We start from the raw sequence: 19,291 nt of genomic DNA, 5'->3' as shown, positions 1-19,291 counted from the left end.
GTGTGTGTGTGTGTGTGTGGCTCGGTGAGTGTGTGTGTGTGTGTGTGTGTGTGGCTCTGGGTGTGTGTGTGTGGCTCTGGGTGTGTGTGTGTGTGGCTCTGGGTGTGTGTGTGTGTGTGGCTCTGGGTGTGTGTGTGTGGCGCTCTGGGTGTGTGTGTGTGTGTGTGGTAGTAATTGCGGTCTTCTGTGCTCGTCCGTAGGGTACAATAGGTCTCACATTTGCGAGAGATTAAGCTAATGGCAATGTCAATGACAATGCCATTTATTTATCTGTTTTCAAAATCAATACATAAAATACAAATTTTGTCATTTACAATGCCAATAGCTCTAACTTTTCCAAAGGCAAAACCATTGCATTGTAAATGCTTGTTTTGGAAGTTGGTTTCCATTTTTGTCTGTGAAGTGCCAATATTACACAGTGAGCTAATTGGTGAAGTCCCATCAACTGCATCCAGGGTATTGCTTACGTGAGACGCCTCACTAACCTAATTTGTTTGTTTGGACATCACTGTGGTAAACCGGTCTGCTTTAAATTTTTAGAAAAGACACACAGGGGGGTTTTATTAGATTAGATATCAATCCCTGGCCAACGAAGAAGAAGAAATAGTGTGCGAGTTCCTTACATAGCAGCTATAAGTGTGTTATATAACCAGGGCTATGCTTTTTGACCCTAGAACTAAAGCCTGTACCACCAAGGATGTGTTTGAACTGGAAGTATTTTTCGCAAAACCCTTATCTGGTGAAAATGAACAAATGACTGGTGGATCATCTGACTATTTAGGTAAAGATCTATATCAAAATAAGACACCAACATTTAGTAGCAAAGGTTCTTAAAGCCTGCCAGCCAAGTACATAGTACACCGCAGTCTTGCCCGAGTTCAATTTAAACAAGCATTTGCAATGCAATAGGTCTTGCATTAGGAAAGTTTGAGCTATTGGTATTGTAAATGACCCAGTTTTAGGTCTCGGGCCTAGCGTCACACTGCGTAAGCAGTGTGGGCGGAGCCCGAGATTTATTGACTTCAACAGTGTGCTTTATTCCGCCTCTCTCTTCCATTGGCTAGCTTCGTAAATGGAGGCTAGCCATTGGAAGAGAGGTGTGTCAATTACTATTTTCCCCGCCTAGATGCGATCCGTGGGCGTTTCCGTCTCTTTTTTTAAGCCCCGCCCCTTTTCTAGTGATGGGCGTTACACCCTCCCTCTTGCCGAGGTCCCAGTCTATTTCTCCTGTAATGTACCCTTTGCTACCTCTTGTATTTTGTTTGCTCACAATTGTCACTTTTGCCTAATGTAACTTAACGTCTGCTTTTGTAACGTGTTCACTCGTCTCATGGATAATTTCTGTTCCTATTGTGAAGCCCTCTGACGCACCGCCTGCAGTGACCTGAAGGGGCCGCCGCGCTGCCCACGGCGACCCGGAAGTGCTTCTCTCCAGGACCCGGATCCAGACCTCTCCCCGAGTATACTCAATAACAGGACAGCACGGTACCTTGCTGGGGGCGCGAGGACCTCCCATGGTGTCTGCAAGGTACCCGCGCTCTCTGGTCACTGTTGGGGCGGTATACCGGGGTAGGGGCGAGGATAGGAGGGGTGGGGATTCGAGGGGGTGGCGAGGGAGCTACGCCTCTGCTCGAACTGTGCGCTAAAGCCACGGTGGGGTGCAGAGTGCATGCGTGCGGTATCTGCAGTCTGTTTGCATGCCTCTGTCCTGGGCGCGGTTTGTGGAGGGACGGGGTCACAGTCATGAGGAGTGCTGTGCTGTGCTGCTCGTGTGCTTTCTCTGCAGCACTCTGCTCATGCTGCTGCCGTGCAACTCATGATCGCGGGAGGAGGGGCTCTGCAGTGGGCTGCACTCTGTCTGCAGCCCTTCTGATTGAGGGATGCTGTGAACTTGTTTGTTACTCTGCCTTCTTGCAGCCCTCCTTACTCCCGCCCCCACCCCCTCCTGCTTGCCTCTCCCTGCAGCGGTCTGTGTGCGGTCATCGGACCTAGCCTCGGTTTTGCCTCCTAACTTGTTTTCCTAGCGATTTACCGCTGTGGTCTGATTTTCCCTTTTAAAAAGTTATCGACAGAGCATTTTGTTTTTTTATTCAGAATTTAAATATAGCTTACGCCTCGTTTTCGAATTCTATGTCAAACACACCTCGACCATCCGTAAAGACAAAGGCAGGAATCCTGGGGTAGAAAGAGCGTGTGTATGTGTGTGTTGGGGATGTTTGTGTATGTGTTATTGCGTATGTGTGTATATGTGTCTGTTTGAGTGTGTGTGTGTTTGTGTGTATATGTGTGTGTTATTATGTGTGTTTAGATGTGTGTGTTTGAGTGCGTGTGTGTTTGAGAGAGAGAAAGAGGGAGAGAGTGCGAGAGGGATTAGACAATGATTTAATTCTTGTAGTTTAGGGTCCTCCCCCCCCAAGAAGAAGTTTTGCTCCCTTGTGTGTATTAATGAAAGCTAGAGGATCATAATAAAAATAATAAAATCATATGGTATACAGAAACCTGCACAAATGCATAATTAAACACGCGACTAAAAGCAATATCATGTAAGATACCACACACTAGACAAAATGAACATTTGAACTAAAACTCCAGACACAAGATCAGGCTAACTGAACAGAAGTAGTCCCCTATCTGACGAGTGCTGCCTGAACTGCAAGGAAACACATCACTCTCTTCACTGAACTGCTGGCGAATCACAGCACGACGCTGGGCGATTTTATACAGGGCTCTCGTAAATGCCTAATAGTTTACTCAAGTTTTTAATACGGTGGAATAGCCTTCTTATGAGAGGTGTCACTTTTTACAGAAAAGGTGCTAATACATATGGATGCAAAGAGATTTTCTTGGAATCATTCAGTGTGGCTATCGTTTAATCCAGGGTTAAAATGAGTGTTTGTGTGATCCATAATGCCCAGCTTAGCCAGTGACCCACATGCTATTGGTGAGGCAGATCTGTAGTGTTTTCAACCTCTAAAGCCTTTTCTGTAAGTTATTTTATCTTACTCCTACCTTAGATGGGATTTACTCTGTTTTCAATAGTAGGATAAACTTAGTCATGGAAAAATGACTATCGCTCAATTTAGTTTACCTGACTGTGACATTTAAACAAAAACAAGCTGCGAGCAAATACTTTAAAGAGCAGTGAGCTGATTTATGGCAAAGTCTAAAAAAAATTTGAGAGCATAGAGTCTCGAATGGTGGTTAATCCAGAGGTGAAGTGAGGTTTACTGACGATTACCAGAAGTTTAGGAGAAGCCCAGGAGCCCATTAATTAATCACATTTTGCGGACATGATGTGTCTTTTGGTGCTCTGCAGAGACGTTAAAATTCCATATAAGCACGTCACAATAAAACCAACTTCGTTCTTAGTAACATTGGGAGTCTCCATTTGGAGAACACAACATTTGCATACGATTAATGAGAATAAACTTGCATCAATCGAATGACAGCTGTCAGATTAGATGGAGGGCGGTAAGAAGGAAACCCAAGGTGAGCCACTATGCAGAGGCAGTCCCTTCCACACAGGTTGGACTGGACGATCGCAAGACCAAATGACCCTTCAAACTATCCACAACAATCTGTAGCTCGGTTTTTAAACCAGCACTGGAAACCCAATTGGTAAGAAGGTCATCTGCAGACCAAAGACTAAAAACAAAAGCGTCAGAGGCCAAGAAGATGGTATTTGGGTGTTATAGTAAACCTCACAACCCAATCAACCGAGTGGTGAGTGCACACATCTGGATGCAGCCTGGAGAGTACCAATCGAAGTCTGGAAAAGCGCAAACAACCTTTCATCTTTTCTTGTTGGGACATTGACATGCTATTAAGGACCACGTTATTTAAGTACTCAAACCAAAACTAAACAAGCAAAAACACAAAAAGAGGACACACATGGCAGGGATCGCTCGGGACGGATCGTAGGTCAAGAAGCCATCATTAAGTGTACCTCACACCATCGATTTTAGGACGTTTCCTGGAGCAAAACGCTCAAACAAAAATGCAGATGTTTCTTTCTAGTTTGATAAGCAATGTGACTATCAGAAGCGTATTTTAAAACACTAAAAAAATCTGACATGTGTTTGAAGAGCGCAATGTGTAGGGAGTTACAAAAAAAGTATTTTAAAGCAAACTATCCCGGCTCTGTTTATTTTTTTCAAATTCAGTAGTTGTAAATTTTCAACCGCGGGAGCAGCATCAAAGCGGACTTGTTAAGATGGCCGCTGCTTCCATATGCAATCGCCAGCGTTGTCCGCTCTTCTATGTCTCTGGTCTAGTGGCTGAGCCTTTGTGTTTGCGGAAACCTCTGCTTCTGCCAATAGAGAGAGTGTAACGGCCGGTCCGCGGTACTGGCTGTAGCGACCCCCAGTGGCAGCGCCGCTTGACAGCAGCCCGAGAGAAAGAGGAATGGCGCTGGGAGAGCCCGGGCAGTGAGAGGCCCCGGCATTTAGCGCAACCCGTGCCGGCAGTATGGTGAACACCCGGCGCTCCCTTCGCAGCAACACCGCAACACCGGCCGCAGAGCCCGCTCACTTTATCTCCTCTAGGACTCGCTCCGGCATTGAGGCCGCTGCAGAGCAGGTCAGCCGGGGACAGGGGTTCTGTTGGGCTGGGAGTAGTGGGAAGGGAGGTGCCTGGACGGTGTACGCGCGTGTGTCTGTGTGTGTTCAAGTGTGTCTGTATGTGCGCGTGTCTGTTTAAGGGGGGGTGCGTGTGTGTGTGTGTATGCAGTGTGTGTGTGCCTGTGTATGCGTGTGGCTGTGTATGTGCGCATGCGTGAGTGTGGCTGTGTGTGTGTTTGCGCATGGGAATGTGAGGCACGAGATAGGCACGGCGCCGTGCGCGCCCACGAGGTGAAATCTGCGCTCGTGCCCAGCTCGTATCCACATTCCCAAAAACGGGTGACAATAGTTCTCGAGCCAGACGGCAAATGCTACGCATTTGCTTAGGCTCGACCTAAAAAGTAGCTCAAGCAAGGTCATACATTCCTTAAATGTCGCCAATTTTTGAAGTGCAGGAGGATATTAAAAGCGTGTGCATGGGGATATTAAAAGCGTATCATCTGCACAGCTCGTAAAAATTAACCTGAAGAACAGATCAACAGCCGTGAACATAAAGGTTAAAAAGTGCTGGCTTCAAACATCAATCCTCGGGGGACCCCCAGTGCAATAGTTCCAATTTGAAACAGAAGGCGTCCAACTACTGCCTGAACCTATTGTTGCAAGTATGAAGTAATCCAGTCCAGAGCTGGGCCACCAACATGTACCTCTGTTAGCCTGAGAAATAAAGGACATTATGTGAAACTGTATCAAATGCGGCTATCAGGTCTATAAGAACCACACACTAATGACAAGCCCTGGTCTCCTAGAACTCGCAGCTATTCTATAAATAGAAATCAGTGCGATTTCAGTGCTAACAGATTGCCTGGGCTAGATCCAAAAGGTTATGTTCCTTCAAGTAAGACAAAAACTGTTTGTTAATAACATTTTCCAGAATTTTGTACCGGAGAGAGCAGGAAATAAATTTGGTTGCAATTGCTCGAACAGTCACCTGTGGGCTTTTTCAAGAGTGGTGCAACCAGAGCTTCTTTCCAAACCCAAGGTACCTCTACAGGACAAATTATAATAAATGTGTAACAGCAGATGGGAGAGAGTAGGAGCAGCTAACTTTGACATTCTCAGAGGGATAGGATCATGCATGCGGTGTACTCAAGTTGATGGATCTTAACAGTTCATCCAATCCTTCTTGATTAAAAAGACTCAAATTACAATATCTAGCAGGCCCAGACTTATGACAGTACAGTACGTAGTCCTTCTCAGCCAAGCTGCTGTTTTCATTTTTTTTGTTTACAAAAGCCATCATACGTTTTCGAAACCGGTTTCCTGAAAAGCGTAAGACAGCCTATCACATAGTTCTTGCAAAAATCAGTAGAACGTTCTTATCTAGGCTGTCCTGAATGTAGTCTTGTAGTGCCTTGTCCTCATTGGCTGATCAATATTTTACCATATAGGTGTAGGTTTGTTGGTAATCAGTCGATAATGCAAACAAAATCGATAGTCTCAACTTCGTTAGCACAAAAGAAGTCAAAGAATTTGGCGTAGCAACTAGCTATCCTTTCAAGCATCTCTCTAGTTATCTCCTTAGTACTGGAACAATACATCTCAAATTTAGGACTGGTTGAAAAGTTAGGATGACAGCTGATAACTGAATAAAAGGATTGTAATCTATTAGCCATGAAATATCAATAATAAGGAGAAAATGTGGTACACTAATGTTACAAAAATGTGTTCCATGTGTTCTTGAATCTACATCAACAGTATAATACTTTCATGGGTTGTGGCACCAGGCGTTCGTTCTGAACCATCTGCAGATCTGTTAGTGGTGGGTTGCTCTTATTGCCGCAGGCATAAAATCTTGTTGAGCAAATCTTTGGCACATATATCATTTCCAGCTGCTCCATAATCAATAAGCAGAGTAATGCTAATAGAACCAGAAGTACTACCAAACTGAACAGGTGTCTTGAAATGTTAAACAGATGGTGGCTGATAACATGGAGATACCAAATTAGAAGAGATTTCCATTGAAAGAGGTTGTCTTCTCAGCCTTGACATTTCCCAACCAGGAACTTGGACAATTTTGACTTAATTACCTTTTAAGCAAGAATCACTGCACAATCCTTCCATTTGCAAAGATTATGTTTTCTCTGAGATAAAAGTTATTCACTTATGCACATCTGTATGGGTTCAGGACGAAGAAAAGAAGTCATAATTGTTTCAGCAGGTTTTTGGCGATAGCCACCTTTATACGCTCATGGCTATGTTCACGTATTCAGTGTTCTGAAAGAAGAGTGATTTCAAGGAGGCCCGAAACAGTAGAAGGTGTAGGGATTACTTGAGCGATGGCATCTTAGAGGTCTACAAGATACTCACACTGAAATAGAAGTAACTGGTTTCTTCGGACCAAGTGACTTCAGTAATTCACTGTGTAAACTGTGTGATATAAGAAACCAAGCCAGCCTGCCTTGTTTTTGTGTAATCACTCCGTAACCCTACAATGTACAGCACACATTACTTTGAGCTATTAAGAATCGGACAGTATAAATTGGCTCAAGCTAAAGCATCTTCCCCTAACAGGGATGTGCAATTCCTACACCCCAACGCCCAGAACATATTGTTTAGGGTCAAGGGCAACAAGTTTTAATGTGTATTTTGTCCTTGTGACAAGTAGGCCCAATCCCCTACAGCACAAACGCATTGGCTGCTAGTTTACAGTAACACATGACAGGAAAGAGCATTCATTGTCTGCAGTTAAGGTAATATTTGTGTCCATGTGTTAATGATGTTCAAACTTGTATTTATGATTAATTAATGCAAATCCTTTATTATTAGGGTGAGTGCTCTAAATAAATGTTGTAAGCTCAGACTGCACTACTCACAGTGGTTCCAGTATAAAAATGTATTACACGTTTTCAAATTCTAGCTATGTATGATGCACCCAGAATGCTCTCTAATTAAATGCAAATATTTCCAGAAGCTTGAAAACAAGATGAGTCTTTGCTTTCGAAATAAAATGTTCACAAAAAATGCAAGTAGGAAAAAAAACATTTAGCCAAACTACTGTACCATTTCTTTGAAGGGTCAATTGGTAAAATGTGTTGATGTATGCTAGTATTTCCAAAATATATTCATAATGGAAACTCATTGTAACCAGTTTCAATAAGATTATGAGAAACAAAACAAAAAAAACAAGCATTGGCAAAGCCAGCAGGTGTGAAATTGGTGGTTAGACTTTTGGTTTTGTCAATGAGCGACTTGTGTTGGCATGGGTTTTGTGAAACCTTATTGGTGTGGAAGATCCCGGGCCCTCACAATCATAACACACATTAGCAAAAGCAAAAATAGTTTTTGGTCTCAAAAAGCACACCTTGCCACAGTAGTTCCTGGCACTGAACAAAACTACTTTGTGTGCTGATATGCACCTTATGAAAGTGCAGAATGCTGTCTCTAACAGTGAAGGCAGCCGATAGACGAGAGAGTGATTAAAAGTTTAATAAACACAAAAGGTTATGGTTAACGCCAGACCGAATTAGGGGTCCAACGATAAAAGAAAAATCTAAAAAGTGCACTCATGGTAAAAGTCATTGCATTAAGTGCAGATATACAACTTCCGTGAATTCACAGGAATTAACATAAGTAGGCCAAGAAATAGTACTCCTGGAAAATATTTGTGAGCTGCATTTTAGCATGAGCAAATATGCATGTGTAAATTTGCTCATGCGAAAATCTTGAGTGTTCGGTTGAGCAAGTTTACTGCTGGCTCAGCCCATATGGCAAATTACAGAGGATCAGCCACTGGCTTTCAGAGGAGTTTCGGTGGCATTTTGGATCAGTCCACCTGACAGCCATTTGTTGATGGAGATCATGTTGAATGATGGCATTTAGCCTGCATACTTGTTCCTCCGCATCAGGAGTATGCAAGGCTTTATTTAAGTGGGTCGGATAAGCTAGTGGTTTTGACCCATTGATTGAAATGGGTCCCTCTCAGGCCTTACATGCATGTCCTTAACTCTTGGGGAGGGTGGGGGGGGGGGGGGGGGGGGCTGTGGACACCAGGACCGGTCTACAGGGAGTGAAGCCCACCAGCACCTAAGAGGGGTCTACCGGTGGCGGCGACCCCTCAGGTTTCAACACGACCAAAGAGTGAGTCAGCCCTCACCGACCCCGCTCACCCTCCATTACACTTGACTCAGAGATCTTTCCATCAGCAGCTGAGACCTAGACCTTTTGACTGATGCCCGGTGGAGCTACCTCGCGAGCTAAAGGGGAGTTGGGCTATGGATTTCCCTCCTTGACCATCACCTACCCAGCCGGGCTTTGGGCAAACTCTCCTGCGTTTCGCTTCTGGACCTATCTCCCTTCTCCTCTTCACCATACCCCCTACCCCCCTCCTCCTACTCTTCTCCTCTTTCCTGCTATTGACTTTTGCCTTCACCCGTCCTTGCTCATAATTCCCACCCTGCCTTTCCACTGGACTTTCTTCTGTGAACTTTCCCTCGTCAGTTGAGACCTCGCTATCTGACTGATGGCCGATGGAGCTACCGGTTTAGCTATTGGGGAGATGGGCTGTGGATTCCCTCCTCGGACGTCACCTACCCAGTCTGTCTTTGGGCAGACTTCCTTTCATCTCTCCTGCCGTCTTTTCCCTCATCCCCCCCCTTCACACTTCCCCCTTCCCCTTCCTCCTCTATATTGGTCTCACCTTTCTTTGCTCTCCCAATTTGTTGCTTAATTTTTGATGTAATGTATATTTGTTTTTCACATTGTGTAGCCTAATGTAAAGTGCTCTGATACCTTGGGTCAAGCCATCACTATATATAGCTCATAAATATCGTTCCTCTGAAATTATGTTGGACCTTTGACAACTCCCCCATATTCCAAACTGTTTGTACTCACCTCGATGCACGAGCATCCTTGGCCGATGTCCGGTGGAGCTGTAACATGCAGCTAAAGAGTAGTCTGGCCCTGGTTTCACCCCCTCTGCCGTCACCTACACCGTCGGACATCTGACATTGTTTTCCTCGTTTCTCCCGTTGTGTATTCCCTCCCTCCCCCTCCTCCCCCCCCCCGTGACTCTGATTTAAGTGATGTAACTTTATAACCTGTAACTCGCTGTAACTCATGTAAAGCGCTCTGATACTGATAACTCCGGGTCTAGCCAGCGCTATATAAAAAACTTTTCAATTAAATAAATAAAACTTTCCCTCCAAACCCCTTGTTTCCCAACCCCCGAAAGAAGTTTTACATCTGCAATTGTTAGGAATAAAGTTCCAACCTTTCTCAGTAAGGGAAAAGATTAAAGGATAGTTGGTGAAAACCCTTAAAACATGCAAGTTAGTAGGTTTGAACAGACTCAAAAGGGCATTCCATCCCTGGAACTATTGCTTGCCACTATCTTCGGCCCCAGTATGTAGATCTGTGGAAATGTGGCAACATAAGGGAATGGCTAGTATTCAAACCCTAGAATGGTATGAGCCCTGGCATAATCAGAGAGGCTATATCGGAGCGCTGACATGATTTTGCTGCCAAAATGTGTCAGCGCATTACATGGCACAAAAGGAACAAGTGGTTTTTGTTACAGGACAAGTAGGTTTATGAAGCAACCAGACCCATGGACAAGGAGATGTTTTATTAAATTCTACACCCCTACCCTAAATTAGGAATCAGAAATATGACATTGGACTGACTGTCAAGAAACAATGTGGGTTTTATATTATGATGCAGTAAAAAGTGAGTAAGAAAGGATACACATTTCTCAGAATTTCCAGAAAATGGTTAAGGTAACCAAATATTACAACCAGCTGGATTGAAAACAGGACAATAGCAGTGCAGGGAATAAAAAAAATGCATTTTCTTATCTTGCAGCTTTGCTTGTACTCCTGCCAGGGTTTGGATTAACTGCAATACAGCAGCGTTCATCAGTCCAGAAATGCAAAAGGCAGATTCAATCTGTTAGTCAGTCTTCAGTAAATACCTTTAAGGTCATCTGCACTTAGAGAACGGTGACCATGTCCATGACCACCTCTGCTAAACACAAAATGCTAAGAGCCAAGGAAAGGTTCACAGATAGTTTCAAAAGACACTACTTTTCAAAAGAATCTACTTCGCTATATGTACACACCTGGAATATAGTGTAGCCAAGGAGAAGTGTGGCTCACCGGTTAGAGGCGGCAGACCCAGAAGCAGAGGTCAGCCCGGGACCAGGGTTCAATTCCCGACGCGGCAGGGTACGGAACCAATGTCAGCGGGCTCGATAAATCTCGCCTCTGTGCCTCTCTAACCATGGGTCCCACGCTGCAACTCTGGGCAATAGCTTGCTTAATCTCCACAACGGCCCCCTCGCTGCTGGGGATGCCTGGCTTCACCTAGGGGATGCCCAATAGGGACCATCTCACAGGGAAAGCCAGGACGGGTTCCCCAGCGGTACACAGCGCCAAGAAACCCCAGGGGGAACGTGCGCTCTACAAATTCATACTAACATAACATAACATAACATAACATAACATAAACAAGTTACAAATTACAGAGTAGGAAAAAAAAGAAAAAAACAACGAACAAAAGTGACAAAATCCGCTTTAAAAATCAGTTATGCAGTTTTGTTGGTTATGGAGCCCACGTATCTCAGGATGGTGAGATCACCACGAGCGATATATCCTTTACCACATTTGACTATATGGGACAGCGACAGACAACGGGCAGGGGGGCAGCATATGCGGGGGGCAGGAGGACCGTTGCTGTCGCACGTTTACAGTATGTTGACAGGGGGGGCAGGGGGGGAGGGGCGGGGGGGATGGGACAGGGACGGGCAACGAAGCAGCGTGGACAACCACAACTGTGCAGAGACACTTTCTATTCTTTCTCTCTTCTCTCTCTACAATCTATAATCCCATAATCTATAAACCTTCCCATACCCACATCCCAGAGCCGTCCCCAGGGGGGGAAACAAACGAAGGGGAGGTGATAGCAAACAAGGGGGTAACACCATGAAATGAGGCCAAACCCCAACACCCGCAAGCCAACATGCGAAGAACACAAACCACCATGACCACACCACCCCAGGCACAAACAGCCTCTGACATCAAGATAGTATCCCTAAATGTCAAAGGTCTTAACCACCACATAAAACGCTGCAAAACGCTTTAATACCTAAACAAGCTCAAGGGCGACGTACATGTCCTCCAAGAAACAAGGATATCAGTGGAAGACGCAAACCGTCTTAAAGCGAGATGGATAGGCGAGATAGTGTGCTCACCAGCGGTGAACAAGAAAGGGGGGGTAATAACCATCGTAAGCAAGAGAGCCAAACTCACAGTACACAGTCACCGAGCCGACACAGAAGGAAGAAGGCTAACCACATGCCCCAAAAAGCAGAGGAGACCATACATGTAGCCAACATATACGGCCCGAACTCAACGGACAGGGAATTCTGGTCGGAGGTAGAAAGCGAACTCAGTAACATCCCCCAGGGAGAGCTGCTGATTGTAGCAGGAGACATGAATCAGACCATCGATAACGCCATAGACAGACACCCACATAGAGCGAGCCATACGTCCCCAGAGCAGTTCATACTCAGGAACTTCTGCGCCAAACTAGAGCTGACAGACCCATGGAGAGTACAACACCCTAGCGCCAGAGAATACACATTCTATTCACACCCGCAAAACTCATACAGCAGAATTGACTACATACTCATGTCAAACACCCACACACACCTCATAGAAACAACAGAGATAGGACCCATAACGATCTCGGACCACGCGCACATAACCCTCCTAATTAGGGGGAACACAATGAGAGGCCGGGACGCAGCTGGCGCCTCAACAGCGATATACTAGAGAACCCCACAAACATAACGGAAATTGAGAATGCAATCAAAGAATACCCAACATTTAATGACACAACAGACACAGATACCATGACCCTATGGGAAGCACTAAAAGCCACGATGAGGGGGAAATTTCTGTGCATCAAAGCTAGAATGAATAGGAATAGAAACAAAAAGATAACGGAACTAGAGAACCTGATAAAGGATCTAGAGAAGAACCACAGCGCAAACACTGCAGACAGGAACACTCTCACCACGCTCACCAAATGGAAATATGAACTTAACAGGATATTGAGAGAGAGGGCAGGCACCTGGATTAACAAGTACAAATCCATAAACCTATGCTCAGCGAACAAGGCTGGCAAAGCCTTAGCAGGCTACCTGAAGGCCAAACAGAGGCAACACGCAGTAGCAGCAATAACTGATAAAGGAAACAAGACACACACGGCCAATAAACAAATCCTGGAAACCTTTAAGGACTTTTACAAAGAGCTATACACAGCAGACAATACACTCGCATCAGATGGAGGTGCCAAAATGCTAGAGAAACTTACACTGCCCAAACTAATTACCGAACAGAGAGACTCACTAGAGCAGGACATTACGGGAACTGAGGTAGGAATGGCAATAGAATCCCTAAAACCAAACAAAGCGCCAGGGCCAGATGGGTTCACTGCCGCCTTCTACAAACAGTTCCAGCACCTACTCAGGGAGACCTTAGTCACAGTTTTCAAAACATGTGCAAACAGAGGTTGCATGACTGACACGATGGAGGAAGCAAACATCATCGTCATCCCCAAAGAAGGGAAGGACCCACAGTTTCCACAAAACTACCGCCCGATATCATTAATAAACGTGGACTGCAAAATATACACCAAAGTAATGGCGGCAAGGCTAAACACATACCTGCCCCATCTCATACACAAATCCCGTGGACTGCAAAATATACGCCAAAGTAATGGCGGCAAGGCTAAACACATACCTGCCCCATCTCATACACAAATCCCAAGTCGGCTACCTAAAAAACAGACTCTCACAAGACAACACTAGACTACTCATAAACCGCACGGCAAACAGTATGGAGAAGGCAGTAATGATTGCGCTAGACGCAGAGAAGGCCTTCGATAGAGTCTCATGGCCCTTCCTTGATCAATGCATGCGCAAATTTGGCTTAGCAGACAAATACCGCTGCATGGTGATGTCATTCTACAACAACCGACGGGCTCGGGTAGTAGTCAACGCGACAACGCCGGCAGTTTTTACCCTAGAAAGAGGCACAAGGTAAGGCTGCCCGCTGTCACCAGGGCTATTCCTATTAGCGCTAGAACCACTCCTCCACATGATCAGATCCAACCCGCTAATAACATGAGTACGCGTAGGAGGAAACGCATTCAAACTGGCAGCATATGCCGACGACATCCTGATCACCACAAATGACCCAGTAACCTCCATTGAGGCTCTGATGCAAACAATTGAGGAATATGCACAAGTGTCAGGGTACAACTAAACCGCGACAAATCCGAATGGAAGCCAATGAACGCCCACACAACAAAACAAGCATTGGAAATGCAATAGGTCTCGCATTAGAAAAGTTAGAGCTATTGGTCTTGTAAATGACAAATATTTTATTTATGTGTTGGTTTTTAAAATATTTAAATGGATAGCTTTGTCATTTACAATGCCAATAGTTATAACTTTCGCGAATGTGACACCTATAGCATTTGGAATGCAACATGTTTTGTATTTACGTGACTTAAATGGCAGCTCTGGTCGTTAGGCCACATCTCTAGAGAGCACGAGAGTGCAGCAGGGGAGAGTAGCACAGAGAGGGAGCAGAGAGTGCAGCAAGGAAGAGAAGCACGGAGAGGGAGCCCAAGAGTGAAGCAAGGGTGAGATGCAGGCACAGGGAGCCTGAGAGTGCAGCAGGGGACAGAAGGGTGGGCACATGTCTCACACCCATCTGCGCTTCTGAACCCCTGCTCTGCTCAGGGACCTGGCCCTCAAAAGTTTGTGAGGTTGTCAACGTACGTACCCGGCCATGTGGAGAGTAGGCACAATTTTGCTTCACGCCACTACCAGTCGGCTCTAGCAAAGAGAGACATGCATCAAGCAAGTAGCATTTACAGATCACATGAGAAAATACAAATCTGGGTTTCGATATGTCCAGTTGGGGAAATAGAAGCAAGCTTTGAAAAGATGCCCATACAATTGCAGCAAATTCCTCTCAACGATATGGATGAAAATGGCTCAAGACAGCACAGGGGTTGGTTTTTGGGGGAGGCAATCGTTGACACTCCAGGGGCCATCGTAGTGCCCATGCATGCAAGCAAAACAAGCTGTACAAAAACAGCGCAGGGGTTTTGACACGAGCGGGTAGGGTGGAAAACACAATAGAGAGCGTGATGAGAGGGGAGAGAAACGGGGTGGGTTAGAAACAGAAAGGAAGGAGTGAGGGGGATTTAGAAACAAAGGAAAGCGGGAGGGTGGATTAAGGGGAGCTCCTGTACCCCATGTGCTTTGGACAGTAAGTGAATCCTTCAGGGGCAGGCGCAGAGGTGCACAAGTAACACACTTCAAAAGACAACAGCAGCAGGCAGCTGTGAGGCGCCGAACCAGAGCTTAGCACCCGAGAGAGCAGGAAAGGGTGCGACTGCTCCGACGGCAGAACCGTTTGCAGGAAGGTGTATGCGTGTTTGCACTGGTATGTGGACTGTAATGGATATGGCTGCTGCACAGGCGCGCTGGACGCACGTCGAACAGTAACCAACCTGTGCTCAGAGCCGCATGAAGTGTTCAGCATGCCGCTCGTTTCATTGGCTGGTATTAACAACAGTGACGTAGTCTGTGCGCAGGGTGCTGCATGCTGACTGAATGATAACCAGTCTATGTGGTGCATTACCAGTCAGTTGGCACTTGGTGCGGGAATAAAATAAAGCAGAGGACAAGAAGCGGCTAGAAGAAGGAAGAAAGAAATTTGAACAGGGAAGAAATTCATGGTTCTGAGAAAAAAGTTGGCTTTAGTAACAAGTTCCATTTTGCAGTAGTAGGATTAAAAGCTCTTTCATTCAGGGCACTAATCCTTAAAAAAGAAGTGGGAGGGTGGATTAAGGAGAGCGGATTAAGGAGAGCGGGAGGAGGCAGCGAGTAAGCCAAGATGGAGGGCATTGCTGTGGGGAGGGGGGAGGAGAAATGCGACACGGCAGGCAGGGGAGGGGGCGGAGCGGGGGTGTGGGAGGAGGGAGAGCGGATTAAGGAGAGCGGGAGGAGGCAGCGAGTAAGCCAAGACGGAGGGCATTGCTGTGGGGAGGGGGGAGGAGAAATGCGACACGGCAGGCAGGGGAGGGGGCGGAGCGGGGGTGTGGGAGGAGTGCGGCTGAGGGAACAGACGGCGATTTGGTGCTTGCGCATTGACCTAAAACCGCACGGGCACAGCACCAAATCGCCAGTTGGGTAAAGTCTGTTTAAAGCCCTATAGTCTCGCTCTGCTCAATGCGCATGTGCATTGAGAGGCGAGACCTAAACAGTGCTAGGCAAGTCCGGATTAGCATGGCAAACAAAGCCCCTGAAATACCTAGGTCTCCTCTTTGGGAGGGATCTAAGATCCACTCTAGAGCACAACAAGGAGGTTATGCTGAAGAAAATCAGGAGTAAACTCGAAACCTGGAGCCCCAAATACATCAGCTGGTGGGGTCGAGTTGAAACGATAAAGATGATGATCACACCAATGCTCAACTACCTGCTGAGTATGCTACCACAGACGCTCACCATAGACTTCCACAAGAAACTAGATAAGGCAATTAACTCATTCCTCTGGATTTCCAAGAAAGCCAGACTATCTCTCGCAAAACTCTGACTAAAGAAAGAGCTAGGGGGTCTAAACCGGACAAATTACAAGGCTTTCCAAACGGCGTGCCTAGCGAAACAGGGTCTACACTGGATAACCCCCACACCAGAATACACGCCAGTCTGGTTAGTTCTGGAAAAGGACATCATGGATGGAGCTGACCCACTAATGGTACGAACGGCAAACAAACACCCAGAGGCACACAATGCTATCATCAAAAACACCAGAGCGGCGCTACTCAGGGTAGACAGAGGAATGGGACACACTATTAAGGGGTCCAAATGGGAGTCAATATGGTATAACTCCAAAATAACGTACAAGGGGAAAACATTAATGAACAAGGAGTGGTATATGAAGAATATCACCACACCAGTCCAACTAGAGGCAGGAAACAACCCGCTCACATTCAAAGCAATACAGCACATACACGGCCTATCAGAACAGGAGTTCTATGAATTCCTCAAGATAAAAGCAGCCATTACCAAAGCCAACCTCTCGAAACACAAGCCCTCCATCATACAGTACGCTCACAATCTAAACAAGAGCGGCCATCAAACAGCACACATATACAAACTCATTACCCCGCGCACTACAACACTACACAACAAAATGCTGTCATTCTGGGAAGGGATGCTACAAAGACCCCTAAGCGAAGAGGAAAGGTCCAGGCTATGGGTGTCAGCCTCCAAAAACAAGGTTACCCCGCAGCTAGCACAAACAAAATATTGGATACTACACAAGCTACACTGGACACCAGCCAAACTAGAAGCGGTAGGAGCCAGAGACGCAGACACATGTTGGAATTGTCTAAAGGCCAAAGGTGGCCTATCCCATGTACTATACGAATGTCCCAAGGTCAAAACTTTCTGGAGTAAAGTATACGACTTCATAGACACACTCTTTGGGTGCAACATAACGCGGGGCCTCCCGGGCCTAGCAGCGGCAATCATGGCCACAGAGCTCAACTTCAAGAAGGATCGGGACCTAGTTTACCTATTGCTCACCGCAGCAGCCAAAACTATCTTAGCCAACTGGAAAAGCACAGGCAAAGCCACCTTTAAACGATGGTTCAACTGGGTAACCTTTCTGAGGGGAGCCGACATCATCACCGCAAACCACCGGCCAGCAAACCGCACAGCCAGAGGGGGAATGTGAACAGCCCAGGACGCCCACCTGGAACGATAAACCCCCCCCCCCCCCCCTCTTCTCCTGCTCTCCTTTTTTCTCCTTTCTCCTCTTTTTCTCTCCGCAGGCAACAGTCAAGCAGCGTTTGTAATAATGCCAAATTGCCAATTTGTCTTGACTCTGCATTGTATTATACTGTAAATTTTATTTTCAATAAAAACTTTGAAATAAAAAAAAAATGATTCAAGAAAATAGAAATAAAATAGTCTGTAGGGAAATATCCAGGCTCTGGGGGATCATATTAGAATAAACACAGTTCAACTTCACAGAAATACAGATTTCAGAAACCAAAGGTCATGTAAAAATGTCACAAACGGTATAGAAGATCTCTGGTCAGCGAGAAAGTGTTAGGGAACAAAGTTTCCAGGTGCAAAACCAAATGGCAGAATTACACCTCAAATCACCTTCTGATGTAGGCTACAGGCAACCTATAGTCAGAGTCAGCAACACGGCGCACACGACAGATCTCGGTAAAAAGAAGTCAATCACCAGGGTTAACTGTCAGGAAATAACAGATGTTGGTTTCAGAGGAGGGCCCTAATAGAAGGAGGTCGGTCCTAGCACCTGGACTGCTAGGAGGCAAGCAGATGGTAACTTGGGGTTTAATAGCACACTCAGACTTCTGGCCTGCCAAGAGGGAAGTGGATGAGTGAAGCATTTTACGTTTTGGATGATGCCCCTTAAACTGGTCTATTATCTACCTGTTTACCTTCAGTGAATAATGTGGAATACAGCAAACTTGCCACAGAGTGGACATAATCATAATTTAACGGGAAGCATAGGTCATGGGGCTAGACCTAGCATTTCTGCAATATAAAGTAATATTATCTAGCAGTAATTTGCAAGTTGTACAGAAGTGATAATAAAATTTAACTCCAGTTAAAAAAGAACTCGACTCTTATTACATCTTCTCAACATACTGTACGGTCGTATATGGTTTACCTCACTGATAGGGAGTACAGTGAAATGTATTATAAGAGTGGCTGCACTCACTGATACAGGAGGACAAGAGCTTGTTCGAACCATTCACTGTGCAATGAATCAGTAACTGCATTTACAAAGGATGCTGGATTTCTTGGCAATACTTTGCTGAAATTACCAGACAGACACAATGTCAAACTGCATTCACTTCCGACAAAACTGGAATGTAACTTTCATGATTTGCCTAAATGCATTGCTGGAATGGATTAGTCAATGTAGCAGCTCTCAATTCATCTACCACCCTCCAGGTTCCAAAAGAAAAACCACTATTATAAAGGGCCCAGAAATTCTCAAATGGGGACATCTAAACTAAGAACCCCCCCGACCCCATATGAGAAGTACATTGAGATGGATAGAGAATGGTAATTAAAATAATTACAATAAACATATGTACCTGGCATCTCGTTTGACAGATTCCATGTTTCCAACTTCCCTCATCTTGCACAGTCTCGCTCTAGGGTAAAGAAAACCAGTTGAGTGACAGGATAACTGTAACAAAGCATGTTGAAAAGAAGTTCTGAATCTACATTACAAGTAATTTTATATAATTATTGTTCTACAAGCAAAATAGTTGTGTTGATATTTCCAAGCCTTTTTACGTCTGGCGTTAGCCAAAACCTTTGATTTTACTATTATCATGTGGAGAATATACTTATTTAAAGGGGCTTCAGCCAACTCCCTTTATCCATTAGTCTGTTATGTTGTTCATATTTTGCTTTTGCCCACTACAGCATACATAGGCTGTCCGGTTTTAGGTTTAAACCTATAATAACTGATAAAACCCCACTGAAAGAGAAATAGCCCTCACCAGTGAAAACATATAAACACTGAAAAAAACACCCACACAACCACACACTAAATGCCATTCAAAGAAAGGAAAAAGAGAGTGAAAGAGTCATATTT

General features: G+C 45.4%; 1 protein-coding gene across 2 annotated transcripts in view; it reads right to left on the bottom strand.

Annotated features, from left to right (window-relative positions):
- Window positions 1-19,291, bottom strand: part of UBXN2A (UBX domain protein 2A) — a 215,705-nt gene that overhangs the window by 175,360 nt on the left and 21,054 nt on the right. For both annotated transcript variants that reach the window (XM_086926263.1, XM_086926262.1), the window contains exon 2: window positions 18,783-18,842. In XM_086926263.1, the coding sequence (XP_086782389.1) occupies window positions 18,783-18,826 (44 nt within the window). In that variant the 5' untranslated portion in view covers window positions 18,827-18,842. The remainder of the gene's footprint in view (window positions 1-18,782; window positions 18,843-19,291) is intronic.

This window comes from Lissotriton vulgaris, chromosome 6 (assembly GCF_964263255.1).
Source record: "Lissotriton vulgaris chromosome 6, aLisVul1.2, whole genome shotgun sequence".
NCBI classification, from domain to species: domain Eukaryota; kingdom Metazoa; phylum Chordata; class Amphibia; order Caudata; family Salamandridae; genus Lissotriton; species Lissotriton vulgaris.
This window is presented reverse-complemented; position numbering and strand designations above follow the sequence as displayed.